Raw genomic sequence first — 16,843 nt, 5'->3', positions numbered from 1 at the left:
GTGGGGATAGAAGGAGAGCAGTGTGTCAGTGACGAGAACTTCATAAGCAGTTTTTGAGTCCTGTGGAGGTTGAAGGTGATTGTTTTGTCGTAAGGATGTTTGTTGTCTGAGCCTGGAGGGAGAAGTGAGAAAAAAAATGCCATTGCCTCTTCCATTCCTCAGGCCTCCTCCCACTTATAAACACTTTTTTTTTTTTTTTTTTTTTTTGGAGTGAATGTCCCATTTCTAACAAGGAGGCATTTCCTTCGTTTATGAAGACTTGCACTTTCCCTATATGGGGACCAAAGTCAAAAGTAGAAGGGAAAGACCTAGGATGTATTTTGGGAAGTATTCAGTCTGTACATGGAAGGTGTCACTTAGCCAGTAAGGACCTCAGTATGTATCTCCAAAGTATGTATCTACGTGCATTTAGATAGACCGCTGAATGGACCTGGCTAAGATTCTGCTCAGCACCTACTACTTGTCCTATGTGGTCATGCCCTCCTAGAAACAGATCTCTAGAAGCAGCCACCCAGTAACATTAACAGACTTACTTGGCACAGGATCTGTTTTAAATTCAGAATGACATGCAATGATTTGAGAGCAAACAAACCTTAGTACAGTTTCTGGGAGAAATTCTGTAGCCTGTACATATGGGGAGTGGCACAAAGAAAAATCTGCTGATCCATTCAGGTGAGAGAACTTATGAAAAATATGAACCTTCATCAAATTCCCTGTTTTTCCCTCCCTTCAGGCCTTCTACCAGCACAAGGGAAAGACAAGGAGATAAAAACAGAAAGGTGACCTGTTCCCTTGGGTTGAAACATGAGCCAGGACAGCAGAAGTGAAATACACCTTGAAGAATGCTGCTTTTACTTTGAGGCTGGGGAGTCCCAAGGAAAGTCAGGCTAGAAATATGACTGCACAGGATGGGAGGGGAGCTCCTCACAGCTCTATCCCCAGAGCCAAACCAATCATCCACTGCTTTTTGTGAATCCAGAAAACAATAATTTCCCACATTGTTTGTTCAGATCTCCCATCATGTGACAGATATTTAAGACCTACCTGCATTATCGCTTTGAGCAGTGTGGCCAGGATACCCATATTTGCATAACGAGTAGTTTAGCAAAGGATTTACTCCCAGCCTCACACACAGCCTCTCCCAAAGCCAGGAAGGGCTGTGCAGAGCCAGTGTTCAACCTCTGAGGTGGGCATACCCATCTCCTATGGGCCAATTCCAAAAACTGCCCCCTCTGGCCCCAGCTCCAAACTATGTAAATTCTGTCAGCATATTTTTGGTTTTGAAACAGGATCATCCTTCTGGAGTTGGCTCACCTCATGTGGATTTCCAGTGACTCAAACTTTGTCTCTGAATTTGCAGGCAGCTGAAAACCCTCAATTAAACACTCCACCTGAGATTTTACTGCAGAGTGTCATTGACATTTCTAGACACGCCCTCCTCATTTGCAGAAGCCATGTAGGTTTATTTCCATCAAACACAGGAGCACATGAACCTCAACTTACTCTGGGGACTTCTCAGAACAGAAGAGCCTTATGCTAGATAGGATATTTCCTCCGTGTTTGGTAGAATTACACCAAGAAAGGATTTAGCATTTCTGTTACTTTCTTTGCACAGTTAACGCATCTTCCCAGGGTGCTGTTGTGGCATGTAGCAAAACCACAGCATGAACTTGCTGTCACTTGGTGTCATTTTCCCTCCAATTCTTCTTATAGCAATGACATTTCCTCTTCAAGTCTTACGAAGCACAGTCCTTGTGGCCCTTATCCTGCCCTCCTTCTTCATGGTTGAAAGGCCTGGCTTTCTAAACTGGATTGCTCTGACAGTCATACTTCAGGCCTTGGCTCTCTGCTTTTCGACATACCTCTTAGTTTTGGCTTGAACTCATTCTTCTGGGGCTGGATCTCCACGGACAACTCCTTAGTGTTATGCTTTCATCTATGACTTCTCTATCCTTCACAGCGATATCTTCAAACACCTGTGTAAGGGCATTATCTGTTATGGCTCACAAGGCAGGAAGAAAGCTCCACCACCTGGATACATTCCCAGCATTTTCTGACTCCTGCATTGACATGGAGCACCGTGTCAATGAGCACCACCTGATCCTGGCACTCTGAGTGGTCTTGCAAAACCTGGTTGAAACATTTTGTGTATTCAGCAAATTGTAAACAGCCTCTGGCTCTTCTGGAGACTAGGGAGGTGGTATTAAGGAAGGTCTGCTTTCACTTCTTGGGTCAGTGCTCCATTTGTGTCTTCCTGCTTGAAGTCTAGCTTTCTGTGGGTCACTACTTCAGCTACTTGGCCACTGGTGTTGCTCCTGGACTAGAGAAACCTTCAGGGTCTTCTGAACTCTCAGGTTTGCATCCACATTGCAACAGTTAGGCCTCCTGGAAATGCCCTGTTCTTACATATGTGAGCTTCAGAAGACAAGCTGGATATTCTGGAATAAGCAATAACAATAATGGGCAAGTAAGTCAGCATCTCCAGCACCAGTCAGATTTTATTAGATTCTGTAGAAACAGGGATCAAGCCTTAGGCTGAACAAGGCTGGGATTCAGCTTAATCAAAGTAGAGCTCGGTACAAAGTTCAGGCCTGGGACTGAACAGGACTCTTTGTGTTGGGGCTTCACATCTCTGGTCTCCTTCTGGCTCTGTCAGATACTTTGTCTGATTCTGCGTCAGATACTTGTGGTCTCACCACTCAGCTGGCTGAGATGGATAGCTCAGTCACAAGCCATCTGGGACCTTTCCTGTCATCATGCTGGTTGGGAGGCAGAGACAAGCTCAGCAGATCTCTGGAGTCTGTGGACTTGTGCCGTAAGGACTAAGCAAGCTCCTTTGTTTTGTGTTTGACGTTCCAGCTAAGACGTTCAAGGGCTACTTGCCATACCCAGTCCTCCCACTCCTCCCCTTTTCAGTCATCTGATCACAGCAAACAATTCCCTGCAAGAACAGAGCTCAGTGATGTGAAACGTGAACCCCCCTCAGGATTCAGCCCTAGGCTTAAAGTGTGGCCCTGCAGGGGGCATCTTGTTGCCCTCAGCTTCTCTGCCTGTCCCCTGGAGAAGGTGCCACACGTCTTAATCAATCTTAATCGTTTGTTGCTCGTGGAGACTTTGGAAGCTGCAAAGTCCCAGGCAGTGTCGCAATTTGCATTTCAGAAACGCACAGCAGGTATCCAGCTCCCAGCCCTGCACACTCAGGGCAAGCCAAGGGAGAGAACTGAACAGACAAAGCCTGTGAGGGTCGTGTGGTGCTGAGGGGGAAGAGGGCAAGGGAGCACATCGGAGGAGAATTCGGATTCCCAGCCATACCCTCATCAGTGAAAACACGTAAGAGATCATGGACTACAGAACTCCTTGGGGGAAGGTGAAGGGATCCAAATGAGGCATTGTTTTTCGTTTCAAGGCCATGTACAGAAGCTGAAAGGAAAATAGGTTTCATCACTGAGAAGGGCTCAGTGATGAAGGGAAACAGAATTAGAACAGCTTTGAAGGGTGCTGAGAAGAAGAGGGAAAATAAAAAAGCCCATTATTTTGAAATGGTTTATTGTCCTTATGCTGAATCTGTTTGGGAAGGGCTTCATGTTTCAAAGGCTTATTCAGATGCTAGCAGGGACACCTCCCCTTTGAAATGCTGAGAGCCACTGTATTGAGCTGCTGGGCACCTGTGTGCAGGAGAAAGAGATTTACGAGGAGACAAGCTTGTGGGGAAAGTGGCAAGGGCCGTGCACTGGGGGGAATGCTGCTTGGGTAGGTACTTGGGTAGGTACAAGCTGGGGTACTTGCTGGAAGAAAAAAAAAATAAATCCACCTTTTGGTGGAATTAGTTTTTGGCTTCTGTAGGGATAATAGCAAGAATTTGGGATTTTTGTTTCATTTCTGAGAAACTGGTGGAGTGAGCTGTGGTTGTTTTTGTATTTGACATGGCAAATCTACCTAGGCTGGAGGACAAGTAAAATAAGAGCAATTATAAAATGTCTGGTCTCAGAAGAATCAGAAGAATAGAAATTGAGCAAAGTACTGTTTTGACAGACTATTTAGAGTCCTTCTCAAAGTCATTAGTTTTTGTAAACTCCAATTTCAAGAGCTTATTCATTTCAGCAAAGTGCCATCTCCCTGTATGGTGTAAATGATAGAAATAAATAAAATGCCCCAAGAACACTGACGTGTCCTCCAAGAGTTGAAGATGGTAAATGACAGTGCATGATTTTTCCGGTAGTAAATGAGCAAGAAGAGGATAAAGCAACCAAAATAATCCTCTGTTTCCCATCTTCTGTTTAACACAAAGGAGAGGGAAAGAAAAAGTCCAATTTTCATCAAACCCTTTGTAGGTAACTTCTAAGTGACTTGCTAAAGGTCCCAAACCCTGCCAAAAGAGCCAAAATTAGGACCTGTTTCCCAGATTTCCATTCAGAACTCTAAATTCTTCAGGGAAACAACAGAGAGTGAGTTCCCAAAAACAAGCTCAGCCAATACTGGCTTTTCCTGAACTCCCATCTCCATATGCAGACTGGTGGTAGCTCTAAGTTCCTGTGTTCACCTTCCCTTCCTCTTTCTCCTTTCCCTCTGCCACGTCCTTCCTCATGCTGACATTGCCTGTCCCTCCTTCTCCTTTGCTACTAGGTGGGCTCCTTCTTCATGATTAACCTGTGCCTGGTGGTCATCGCCACGCAGTTCTCGGAGACCAAGCAGCGGGAGCACCAGCTGATGCAGGAGCAGCGGGCCCGGTACCTCTCCTCCAGCACTGTCGCCAGTTACATGGAGCCAGGAGACTGCTATGAGGAGATCTTCCAATACGTCTGCCACATCGTGCGCAAAGCCAAACGCCGCACCCTTGGGCTGTACAACAGCATACAGAGCCGGCGCCAAGGCCACGTGGAGCCGGGCAATGCCAAGCTAGGCATGAACAGGAAAAGCCAGAGGCACTACAGTAAGGATTGCATGGGTACATCTGGAAGTGTTGGTAGTGGAAATGTGAGCATAACGGGGAGCATCTCCATGTGCTAGCTTGCCAAGGGAGCTTTTGCCTACAAAGCACAGAGTTAGAATTAACATTGGCCATTGAGCGTGGAGCTATGGCCAGTGTGCCAGACCAGTAAGGTGGATGTGATCAGCATAAGTGGGAATGTAAACTGGGGTGACTAACAGGCAACCCAGATCTGAAAACATACTGGGACATTAAAGACAGACTGAGTCTTGGAAAGGACATGAGGTCTGGTATAGTAGGGGAGTGATGGCAGTTTGGGAAAGAGCTGTATTAGGAAAATAGAAGGCAGTGGGACTAAGGATTGGGCTAGGTGATACAGCTGGTCCCCCAGAACTCTCCTTCCAAAATGAGTTGCTATGGGACCTCAGGAGAGAAGCAAAATGGAGTAGAACTGCAATAGGGTGTCCCCAGAGCCAAGAGAGAAGAGCAACACTGAAGAAGTCAGTTTGATGTGCAGGGGCAATGGAGACAATTTCTCTTGATGGGAACACATCCTGTTGTGTAAAATTAGACATGAGGTACCATTTAAATTGGATCCCTGGCCTGAAAAGTGACTGTAAAAATAGTATTATAGAGTTAGTATTAACTGCCTGCTGATGCCTTTCGTAAGAAATGCTCTCAGTTAACAGGCAAAAAGACAGATTTTCCTTCAGCTAGTCTTGCATACTCAGTTTTTCATTTTCTTTACTTGCTGAGAAGGTTTCTGCAGTTCTTATGCACTGTGTTAATTAATTAATTGATTCATTCCCACAAGTGTCCATTTGATACTCCAGGCGTGACTGGAGATTTGAGGAACTTGGTTTTCTCACTGAAGTCAGCAGATCATTCTGATTCAGAGTGCATGGACTATCAGGAAGAACTGTTCTTGTGTTACTTCTTCTGTCTCCTAGAGATGCTTTGCTAATGTAGCATCCCATATTTAGAGAGTTCAGCTCAGTGTCTGGGTTCTTGGACCCCACTTGTGTCTGTTCAGGCCAGAGGCAGCCCTCATGATCGTTTTTCCCTCAGTTCGCACTTGATACAAGTGACTGAGTCTCAAGCTATGATTTCTGCATCAGACAAAACAGTTCTTCCTCTGATGGACATGAACCCCCGCTGAGCCTAATCACTGGCAGATGAACAGTACCATGCCTTCTGGTGATACAGCCAGTCAGTGCAAAGCACCCAACGGCAATGGCTTTTATTGCTGCCCTTGAGATGATTTGCCAGTGTTTAATCATCCTTACAGCTAAAAAGCCCTGTTACACTGTCTAAAAACCCAAAAGCCAAACAGGTGCCCAGCTTGAATGCCTTTTTTGGAGGAAACAACGCTTTCTCTTCTAAGCACGATCATTTCTCTCCCCAGGGCTTTGCCAACAGCACAACTCTCTTGACTGCCCTCCTCAGGGCTTGGTCCAGCCCATTGCTGTGACAGCAACCTCTGATCCCACCAACTGTCCCCGATGCCACAGGGGGGAACATGATGCATCCCGAAGACTGTCTGTCCTGGGCAGCGCTGATTCAGACCAGGAGGACGGAGGAGCCAGTGAAGAGGAGGGAGAGGGCAGCAGAGGAGACCAGGGTGCCTCAGCACTGGAGAAAGAGGAGGAGGACGTGGAAGAAGGTGGACGGCTGAAGCTCTGCAGTGACATGTGGCGGGAAGTGAGGGTCAAGCTTCGAGGGATTGTGGACAGCAAGTACTTCAACCGTGGGATCATGATCGCGATCCTCGTGAACACCATCAGCATGGGCATTGAGCATCATGAGCAGGTAACACAGGCAGGGTGGGCAGTGGGGAATGGAGAGCTGTGCTCAGGGATACGGCCTGGCTAAGCAGCAGGTGCAACCTGCTGGAGGCAAAGATTAAGCAATTTGGACCCCAGGCCATAGCACAGATGGTCCCAGCATGGCTTTGAGAAAGCCTCAGGATATTGCAGGGTCAGTTTTTCCCTAACCCTGCACTTAATCACTTTTTCTGCCTCCATGTATATTTCACTCAATTCCCTTCAGTCCCTCCTTTTCCTCATCCCTTCTCACTTTTGTCCATTTTTTTTTTTTTCTGCCCTGTCTTCTCTCTCCATCTGTTTCTCTCTCCTTCACCCTCGCCTCTTCCATCTTCCTCATCTCTCTCTCATTTCTCTCTTCATTAGCTTACTGAATCCTTAGTCTATTTGGTTAATTTAATGTGCCCTCTGGGGATGTCACAGGCACTTCACCAGCATCTCAATTCAAATCCATCAGCTTGCTAGCCTTTCCAGCTTAATTAAGAGATGCCTGAGCATGGTCTATCTGCACAAAAAGGCTAGGAAAGGCACCACCTCCCACCTCCAGTCATTTTGGGGGCTCAGATGGCTTGAGCCTTTCTTTTGCCCTGACAGCAAGAAGTGATAGATATAGGTCAAGGCATAGACAGCAGGTGTGGGCACAGGTTTGCCTTTCGTGCCAATAGTTTTCAGGCAGCTCTGAGTCAGCAGTGCACTTTATCCTAATGACAGACTTGTGAGATGGAGAAGGATTGTGTGCCCGTATTTTACAGCTGGGAAACAGAGGCTATGCCTACTCTGTTCTGTGCAGAGCAGTCTTGAGAGGGTATTAAATATGTCCGTGACCTTGCATCTGCATTGCTGGCTGGTAGCTCTGTTGCACTTCGGGTTAAAGGAGTCTGTGATGTACATCTATGCTTCAAATCCACACCACCAGTCTGAATGTGGCCATGATTCACCCCCACATATCTGTCAAGAACTCAAAAATAGGATATTGGTCCACACCTGAGATGCTCTCTGCATCAGGGAGCTTTGGAGCCAAGTCAAATTCTGGCCCTGAATACAGTCTCAGGTAGCAATGAGACAGGTAGTGAGGCTGGTTTAAGCAGGCACTCAAACTTGCCTTATGCTGTAACAGGATGGAGATATCCTGAAACCCAGAGCATCCTAATTTCCCCGTTTGAGGCAACACCGTGGCTGAGCCAGTATTTGAAGCCCCAGATGTCTGGATCCCACCCATATACCAAGCATTAGACCACTTTTAAAAACCCAGCTGATTTCTGATATGAGGATGGGGAACCTTAATTTGATCCCAGAATGCAAAACTGCTCTGTATGCTTCAGTACCAGAAAAATACTGGCAGGAGCTCAGGGAAGAGGAGAATGAAGAAGAGGCTGGAGAGGTTGACTCATGAAAACAGATAAAAAGGAGCGATGTATTTATCACGTAGCAGAAAGATGACTAAGGGTTGAAGCCCAGGACAATGTGAAAACTGCCCACTGATGCTTTAAAGATGCAAGCACCAAGCAGGGAGAGGCATTGTTCATTTTGCGTTATTGGAGACTGCGTGAATTAAGAGTTTAACAGAAGAGTATTTGAGCTGGAGGTAGCGAATTCACTCTCTGGCTATTGTGTATGCGAATTTAAGCCCTTCTGGGCTGCCTCTGCTGTGTTTGCACATCCCTCAGCAGAGCAGGATCTGCCTGCAGCCTCAGGGTTTCTAGTAGCAGGTTATTAATGACACATCCCTAAAGTTATGCTATCCCTTTTTATCCATAAGTACCTAGGAAAAGCTCACGGACCTGTGGGCTGTTTCTACTAGAAAAAAAAGATGTCGACTGAATTGATCATAACTGAAAAATGTCGTGCAGCCTGTTTATTTAAAATGTGTGAACTGAGCCCTGTTTACCTGGCACAAGAAAATAAAAAATAAAAAAGTAGTTCATAACATTAATGCCAAGCATTTTTCGGTTGCAGTTAACTCAAAACCACAGAGGAATGTGTGTGCACTTCCCTTTGCTTTTTGATTTTTTCTCAAGCCCTCCTGTTGGTATATCTCAGACTGGTGCTTCACTGTCTCCTTTTCTCTCCGTCCTCTCTTTTTTTCCTGATACTTTTCCATCTAGAAACACAAACTTTCATAGAATAATGTCTGGGAAACCCCTCTACCCCCAGAGATCTATGATTTGCAGGGTGACACCATCCTATGACTGAAGTAGTTTCTGTTGTTTCAGTTACTTCATCTTGTGAATCTCTTGCAGTTGAGAGCTAAACAGGAATGGAGACTACCTGAGCTTTGATTTTCTGGTGCATGAGAGATCACATCCCAGACACTCCCTGGGACATATCTGTCTGGGCAGGAGTGTGCATGAAGGCATTGCAGGTTTGAGCAGTCCTGTGAGCAGCTCACAGCACGTCCATCAGCTCTGTGCTGCTCCACTTCCTCGCAGACTATGTGGATCAGGTGGCCCACAGACCAATGCACCCACCAACCACCAGGGTAATGGGGGAGAGAGACTGCCGGAGCTGGGCACAAGGCTTGGGCTCAGAAACAGAGGAATCTGGAGGACAGAGACAGTGTGCAAGTCTAGCATTCAATTCCTGAGCTTTGACCAGCAGAAAGAAAAACATAAATTTAAATGATCTGTTTGTTGAGTGAGGGGGGTTGGACCAGATGGCCTCCAGAGGTCTTTTGCAACCTCAGTCATTCTGTGATTCTGTTACAATTCACATTTTATATATTCACAATGTTTTTTTTGTTTGTATGTTTTCCTGCCAGGAAACTTAACCTCAGCAATTCAAACCATTTTACCTGCATCCAAATCACCTTTAAATTTTGTCTCATCCATCAAGTTCTTTCTCCTGTCCTGCTTGTGTGGCCAAGGCATCTTCCCATCTCCTTACACATTTCTTCTGAGGGAAGTCAACTAATTTTGAGACAAACTGTACTGCTATGAGTCATTTTTAATCCTTAAGCTTATCACAAGTTATCACTTGTAAATAGATAAGTTCATACAAATCCATCATTGCATTATACCATTCAATACCCTCAGTATTAGGTCTTCAGATATTGCTGGGACATTGCACAAGCTGAAATCCATCATTTCAAGCTTTGTCCTGCTTGAAATAGTTTTTGCAGTTTTTCAGATCTGCTTCTGCTTGGAAGTGCTTATTTTTAAAATCCAGTGTAGAAAATCAAGATATTAAATGCTTGTGGCTGTCCAGAAGGATCCTTTAAATAAGCTTATTTTTTCTGGTATTCGCAGAGGATCTGGTGCTGTTTGCTTTTTTTCTCTTAATCAGCATGAGGATGAAAGGCTGGTCCCAGCTGAATGTCCCAGGCTGCCTTTCTCTTGGATTTCTACAAATGGTCTGTTGGACTTGTACGCCTTTGCTATTAGTAACCAGCAAGACAAATACAGAGTAACTTGGTTTCCCTCCTGCAGGATCTACTTCCAGTATTTCTTTGTGTGTCCGATCAATACTTTATGAGGTGTGGATCAGGAGATGATCACGTTTCCCAACTAGACCAGTCCAGTGAACTGGCACCTTCATATCCTTTAGCCTGCATGATTTCCCTTTATACCAGCATTTATTGGATCCAGTAGTTCATATTTTACAGTTATTGCTTCTCTTTTTGCTATTTGCTGCTTGTCAGAAACATTCAGCAAGTGTCCAAGCCAGCTCATCATGCTGACATTTAGTAAATGATGGAACAGTCTCCCCAGGGTGGTGGATGAAACGACATCACTTAAGTCTTGTAAAACTAGGGAATAACAAAACATTATGAAATCCTGCATCGGTTGTGGTGGCTAGAGAAAGTAAAAGCTAGCTGGTATGTTCCATGGCTGATATCCGTGACTTTTCTGATTATTGTCAAGTAACTTTGAAATGATGTATAAAAATGGACAGACTGGAGAGGCCTCTGTATGGAATTTTTCTGTCATGTTTTCAAGGGCAGTGGAGTGCAGGTGGAATTTGATAGGGCTGGTCTACATAGTTTACATCAATCATAGATTGCATCAATCACTCTTCAATTTCTGGACAGTTGCCAATTTAGTCCTGGTTAGAAGAAACTCCTCCTGCAGTGGCTTCATGGTGGTCTGCATATTCCTAAGTTTTCTGATAGTGTGGGAGTTTCTGGCTGCTGTCAGATAATGAGCTAATTACATTTTCAGTCTAATCTGAGATAAGAATTCTAATGTTAATTAGTAAGAAACTGGAAAGGGGAAAAAAAGAAGGCTGAGCCGCTGCTCTCTACTGCCCCAGTTCTAGTTTCTGATCACTGGTCTGGAGCCTTGAAGACTTGAATCCTGCAAATAATGTTTGATCCGCACTGATAGGGATGAATGATTTAGCACCACGGAGAGCTGAATTAGATAGCTGCATGGATTTGGAAAGAGGCAGAACAGAAACTCTGGGCATGCTTTACCCCCTGGGCTCTCTCCCCTTCAGGCCACCCTTCTCACTCCAATCCCTATCTCCCATAGTTCTGTTTAAGTTTCTCTCTCTGTGTGGTGGCTGAACCAATCTATCTTTGGTTGGCAATATGAACGGACTTAACTTTTGGGGAGATTTCTGGTGTCCCTGGTTTTGCTTGGACCAAAACAGCCTTGAGTTGAGGCCTTTTCTTGTGGAGACTTCAATTTTATGGTTTCTAGATAAACACAGGTGGCCTGGGTGGAGGAATAACCATTTTACACTGGATGCTTGGGTGCTGTATGTGGGAACCTGGACATCTGTCACAACTCTGAGGTGACACATCTGTTGTGTTGGGAATCCCATGTGCCAGTAGGAAGAAAAGGGGAGAAGCCCTTTTCTCCCATTCACTTGCTCTCTTCATCAACTTCACATTTCTCTGGCCTGAGTCTCCTACACAGCCATGTTCACTGTCAATCTTAGGCCCCTCCAGCAGGCTCTCCCCTCTTTTTCGCTTCTTTTTCCTGGGTACATTCCTTCTGTCTTGCTCTTCCCTCCCCAGCTAGCAGTTCTCTTTTACTCAGTATTTAAAGATCTCTCCTTCTCTATTCCTTTTGGGTGCCAGTGAGTTAATTTTGCTTTTTTTTTTTTTTTTTTTTCTGCTTTTTGTTGTTGTTGTTGTTTTGTTTTGTTTCTTCTTGCTGCTTTTCTCTCTGCTCGTCTCCTTTCTTTCCCTACCCAGTCCTTCCTGCCCCTCTCTCTAGGAAGGATGCTTTGCTGGGTCTGATTGATGGCCCATTAGAAAAAGATTAACAGGTGGAGGCTTGACTAGAGAAACAGATGTCAGGGAGGGAAGGAGAGACAGGGGAACAGGTGACCTTTTCCATAAGTGAGATGCAAGCATGGCTTTTTAAACATCAATTGCTCCCTATGACAGCAGAAGAGAGAAGGCATGGACTGCAGAGAGGAGGATAATCCACCATCATAGCCTGTTGCTTTTTTACATTCCTCATTCTCCCTGACATAATCATTTGATTCAAGCTGAAATTGGCATCTCTGTTTAGCATATGGACCTCATGTTTCCGGCTGGTGTCATTAGTGCCTGGCACTCAGTGAAGTGATCTTCATTTCTCCCTTCCTGTGTGCACTTGCTCATTCTTTCTCTCTCTTCACTCTAATCTCCCCTCCTCTCCCCTTCATTTTCAGGATGGTTTTGTTATTCAAATGTAATTATGGATATAAATTGATCCGTCTCCACTTTTTTTGATTTCAAGAAATGGACTACTTCAATAAAAACCTGCACCGAGGAGTGCAAGAAATTAGCTAAAGACATGGGAAGTTACAACATGAACTGTGAGAGGAGCAGTTTCCAGTCCATTTATTCATCTCGGAGGAGGACAGCCAGATTTTGACCCCAGAATAAGGGTTAAAGCAGTTTCCAGCTTTAGGGGGAGGTTCAGACCCAGAACCAGAAGGTGATGCTTAAGAGAGTGACCTGGTATCCAGGCATAGTTCACAGCAATGTGAAGGAAGAGGGGAGTCTTTGGCCAGCTTTTTAGCACAGATAACCAAACAGTGAGAGTACTACTGCCTGCCACCACAGAGCCTGGGTCAGACTCACCTTGAAGGCTTGGAGCTGAGGTTCAGTGGCACAGTAAGTTAACATCAAATAGATAACCTTATCTGATGTGTGACATACCTGTCCCAAGGTAAACGTGGAAAATTGGGCCAGAGGAGCCCTGAGGAAGTGCCTTGGATCTGCCATGTCCTGTCCCTTGGGCTGGGAAGGTGACATACCTTCATCTGGAACAGGTTCCTACCCGCCGCTGCTTGGGAGGGTGATGACCAGCAATGTGCTGCAGCCAGATGAATCACTGTAACAGTCTTGTGTGGTCTGAAGGCCGTGGGTTGTGCAGCCTGGCCCCAGGATACAGCCCGCTATACTGGGAAGAGTTTTTTCTCTCACTTAAGGATTTTTTTTACCTGGCCATTGCATGATAGTCTCCATGGGTTGTACATGTGTGTGTCTGAGTATGCGTAAGCATGGGCATGCTTGGGCACATCTTGCCCTTCATGCATCTGGCCTTATTGGACACCTCAGCCCTTGCTGTTTGGCCTGCTGCACTCCCAGTCCCTGGGGTGAGAGGTGCTTTGTCCATCCCAAATTCAGCACAGGGAATGCCTCCGTTTCACACAGGGGGGCAGCAAGAACCTGGCATCCCTCATCAATGACATCAGTGCAGCCTCTGTCTCCCTCTGAAGCAACATTTCATAATTCCTGAGGAAACAGTCTAGACCCTTTGCTAACCTTGTCAGAGAAGTTTCCAAGGCTGCACACAGTGAAGAAAAAGTCATTAATTCAGAAAACAAAAGGAGGAGTAATTTAATTTGCTCAGTCTTGTTCCACTGATGGAGTCATTAAAACACTTTCTCTCTTATGCACAAACACATCGGTCTCTGCTGGAGGAGGCTGTTTCACAGGGGCTGAAAGATGTGTCAGAGATTCAACAGAAGAGAGTGCATGGGGCAGGGTCAGGTTGCCTTTTTTTTTTTATCCTTTTTCCTTTTTTTTTTTTTTTTCATTTTTCTCAGCACAGTCATCTTGTGTCATCCCTGGAGATTTTCACCTTGTACACGTCTTTCTCCTCTTGCTCTCTCTCTTTTCCTCACCCTGTCCAGATCTCCCTGTCCCATACAGGGAGGTGTTAGCAGTGTGCCCCTCCTCATAGTTGTGTTATTCCAACACAATATTTCCAACCTAATATTTACTTAGGTAATTATTGAAACCACTCATAAGACAGAGACATGAGAAAAGAGTCCCGGAGCAATACCAGGAAAACTGATGCACATCAAGGATTTATTGGAGGGTGGGGGAAGAGAAAATGAGGAAGGCAGGGGAAAACAGTGGAAAAGGAACAAAAAAGTGCAGTGAGATTTAAAGGAAAATGGAGAGGTGTTTTCTGACATTCAAATGTTTTGGAAATTTCAAAAACAAATTGTGCCAGTTATGTGGAAACCTCAGAGCAAAGTCTTGAGATCCCAGATCAGCCACTTTTGCCTTGCTTCAGAAGTACTTAAGTTCTTTGCACAAAGTGAAAAAGCCTTTAGCCAGGGGGTCAGTGAATACAGTAGGATGTGGGAGATGCTTGGTCAGCCTTGTGTGCGTGAAAGGCTGTGGAGCTCCCTGACATACAAACATTTGTTAGAGATGTAATCTATGATGAAGACAGTAAATGTGGAAAGAAATTGGAGTGCAACGGTAGGTGTATCCTGTCCCATTCAAATCTCACCCACGGTCCTTCACAGTTCCCTACAGATCCTGTCCCCTGGGAATGGTGGCACTTTATTTCTGTTCTGTTCTTTCAGTTCTGACTCTGAATTTGCCTTCTCTCCAGCCAGAGGAACTGACCAACATCTTGGAGATAAGCAACGTTGTCTTTACAAGCATGTTTGCTCTGGAGATGATCCTGAAACTTGCTGCTTTTGGTCTCTTTGATTACCTCCGCAACCCCTACAACATCTTTGACAGCATCATCGTCATCATCAGGTGACAAGGGCCTTGGGGATCGACTGAAATATACATAGTAAAGAGCACCGTAAAGCTTGCGTGTTTTCATATGTCTTTTCCAAAAGGATCTGCAGCTTTAACAACAACAACAAAATAATAATAAAGAAACAAAAAAAGGAGTTGAGCTGATGCACAAGGCAAAGGATTGAGAGACTGAGATGTCATTTCCCAATAGCTGTGAAATATTGTTTGAAATGCACAAATGAAGGATGCTGCAGAGGTTTAATGTGTGCTAGAAGAACTTGAATTGCTAGGGCTTAATGCTGCAATCCTTTCCTCATTCCTACAACATGCAGTGCCATGTTCATGAAGGGAGAAATGCAGCTTTTGTCACATAAGTATAAACCTGTAGCATGTACTTCTAATTGCATATTGTTTGAGATTTTCTCTCTAGCCCCTCCGTACATGCTGCCCATGCGGAGGTGATGACTTGGATTATCATAGTTATTCTGTTTCTGCTTGTTCACCTCTCTTTTTATATTGTCCCTTGTGCTCCCTGTGCCTCTCTGGGCCATAGCATCTGGGAGATCATCGGCCAGTCGGACGGGGGCCTCTCTGTGCTGAGGACTTTCCGTCTCCTGCGGGTGCTGAAGCTGGTACGTTTCATGCCTGCACTGCGCCGCCAGCTCGTGGTGCTGATGAAGACTATGGACAATGTGGCTACCTTCTGCATGCTCCTTATGCTCTTCATCTTCATCTTCAGGTGAGGAGGCAGTTGCCTCACAGTGTTCTGGATTCATATTGACAGCAACTTCAGTGCACGAGCGCATGGCTCATCTTGTCTGCTGCTCTAGGCTTAGGCAGCACTGACAGGCATTTATTCACCCAAAAGGGCTGAGGCCCCTGCCGCCCTAAATCGGGTTCAGTAGCTGAAGATTAGTCCTGGATGGGGTGGAGAAATGCTGCCACCAAATGCATGCACTGAGCATAATGCCCCATTGCAAGACAGGTGGCATCGCTTGGCAACCAGCAGTGGCTGCAGGAAGAGTTCAGGAGCTGACTGACAGAAGGGTAGCAGGAAGCACCCAAGAAAATTTGTCGGTGTACTTTGTGGACACACTGGTCGGACAGGCTGGAGGCAATACGTGGTGGGAAATGAGGTTTTGTGGTGAGCTATTGGTTTGTAACACAAAACTCCTTCATGGATAGGTCCCAGTGGCCGGGCTGTGTTGTTCTCTAGCACCCATGTGCTACGTTAGATTGCTGGTGAGAATCACTCTGACAAGCTCACAGTAATGGCAGAGAAATTTAAACTTAACACTAGTTCCTCTTCTTGTGCCAACAGCATCCTGGGAATGCACATATTTGGTTGCAAGTTCAGCCTCAGGACAGAGACAGGAGATACAGTTCCTGACCGGAAGAATTTCGACTCCCTGCTGTGGGCCATCGTCACCGTCTTCCAGGTGAGCCAGCTTTGCTCTCCATGGCTGGGACTGTTGTCTGTAGGTTCATGCCCAGTGCACCCTGCCAATACAGAACAAGGCAAAGTGAGGACCAGGAGGTGTTTTTTTTCTCTTTGTGGAGAATCGCACTCTCTTCTGATGGCACAAAAGGCTCCAGCATTTGATGTCAGAGGAGGAAGAGCAATTGTGTGTTGTACCATGGTGACTGGTATTTCTCAGACAGAGGGGCTCCTTCCTTCCTAGGAGAGAGTTTGTAAAGGTCACTTCTGTTGTGGCAATGTCTGTGTTTAACACTGTCACCTGAGCACGTGGCTGCCCTCACGTTTGTTCTTATTTCTTCTTGCTCAGCCAGCATTATTGGGGCAGTACCACAGCTGGACATAACAATGGGCAGTAGGTGTGTAATTATGGAGAAATTAAGATTCCTGATGTGTCCTTAAGTGTACCCTTTCACTGTCCTTTTCTGGGAATCCCTTCCACATTCTTCCTTCATGTTTTTATCGCTTCTTCTGCTGGTTGCAGATCCTAACCCAAGAGGACTGGAATGTTGTGCTCTATAATGGCATGGCCTCTACCTCACCATGGGCATCCCTTTACTTTGTGGCTCTCATGACATTTGGCAATTATGTGCTCTTCAATCTGCTGGTGGCCATCCTCGTGGAAGGATTCCAGGCTGAGGTAAGTTGTCACCAAAGCTTCTTCCATGGAGAAAAGGAAGAGAAGT

The 16,843-nt window shown here is 45.6% G+C and overlaps 1 protein-coding gene across 5 annotated transcripts in view; it reads left to right on the top strand.

Moving 5' to 3' along the window:
* The window catches only part of CACNA1I (calcium voltage-gated channel subunit alpha1 I), a 157,762-nt gene that overhangs the window by 109,079 nt on the left and 31,840 nt on the right, over positions 1 to 16,843 (top strand). For 4 of the 5 annotated variants that reach the window (XM_035346899.1, XM_035346886.1, XM_035346895.1 and 1 more), the window contains 6 exons: positions 4,624 to 4,930; positions 6,333 to 6,736; positions 14,544 to 14,695; positions 15,234 to 15,419; positions 16,002 to 16,119; positions 16,642 to 16,797. In XM_035346899.1, the coding sequence (XP_035202790.1) occupies positions 4,624 to 4,930; positions 6,333 to 6,736; positions 14,544 to 14,695; positions 15,234 to 15,419; positions 16,002 to 16,119; positions 16,642 to 16,797 (1,323 nt within the window). Of the gene's footprint in view, positions 1 to 3,183; positions 3,331 to 4,623; positions 4,931 to 6,332; positions 6,737 to 14,543; positions 14,696 to 15,233; positions 15,420 to 16,001; positions 16,120 to 16,641; positions 16,798 to 16,843 lie in introns of those variants that run through there. The other variant, XM_035346916.1, reaches the window with a different exon arrangement.

Source organism: Oxyura jamaicensis, chromosome 1 (genome assembly GCF_011077185.1).
Source record: "Oxyura jamaicensis isolate SHBP4307 breed ruddy duck chromosome 1, BPBGC_Ojam_1.0, whole genome shotgun sequence".
NCBI classification, from domain to species: Eukaryota; Metazoa; Chordata; class Aves; order Anseriformes; family Anatidae; genus Oxyura; species Oxyura jamaicensis.
Note: the sequence above shows the minus strand (reverse complement) of the source record. Positions and strands in the feature narration are given on the sequence as shown.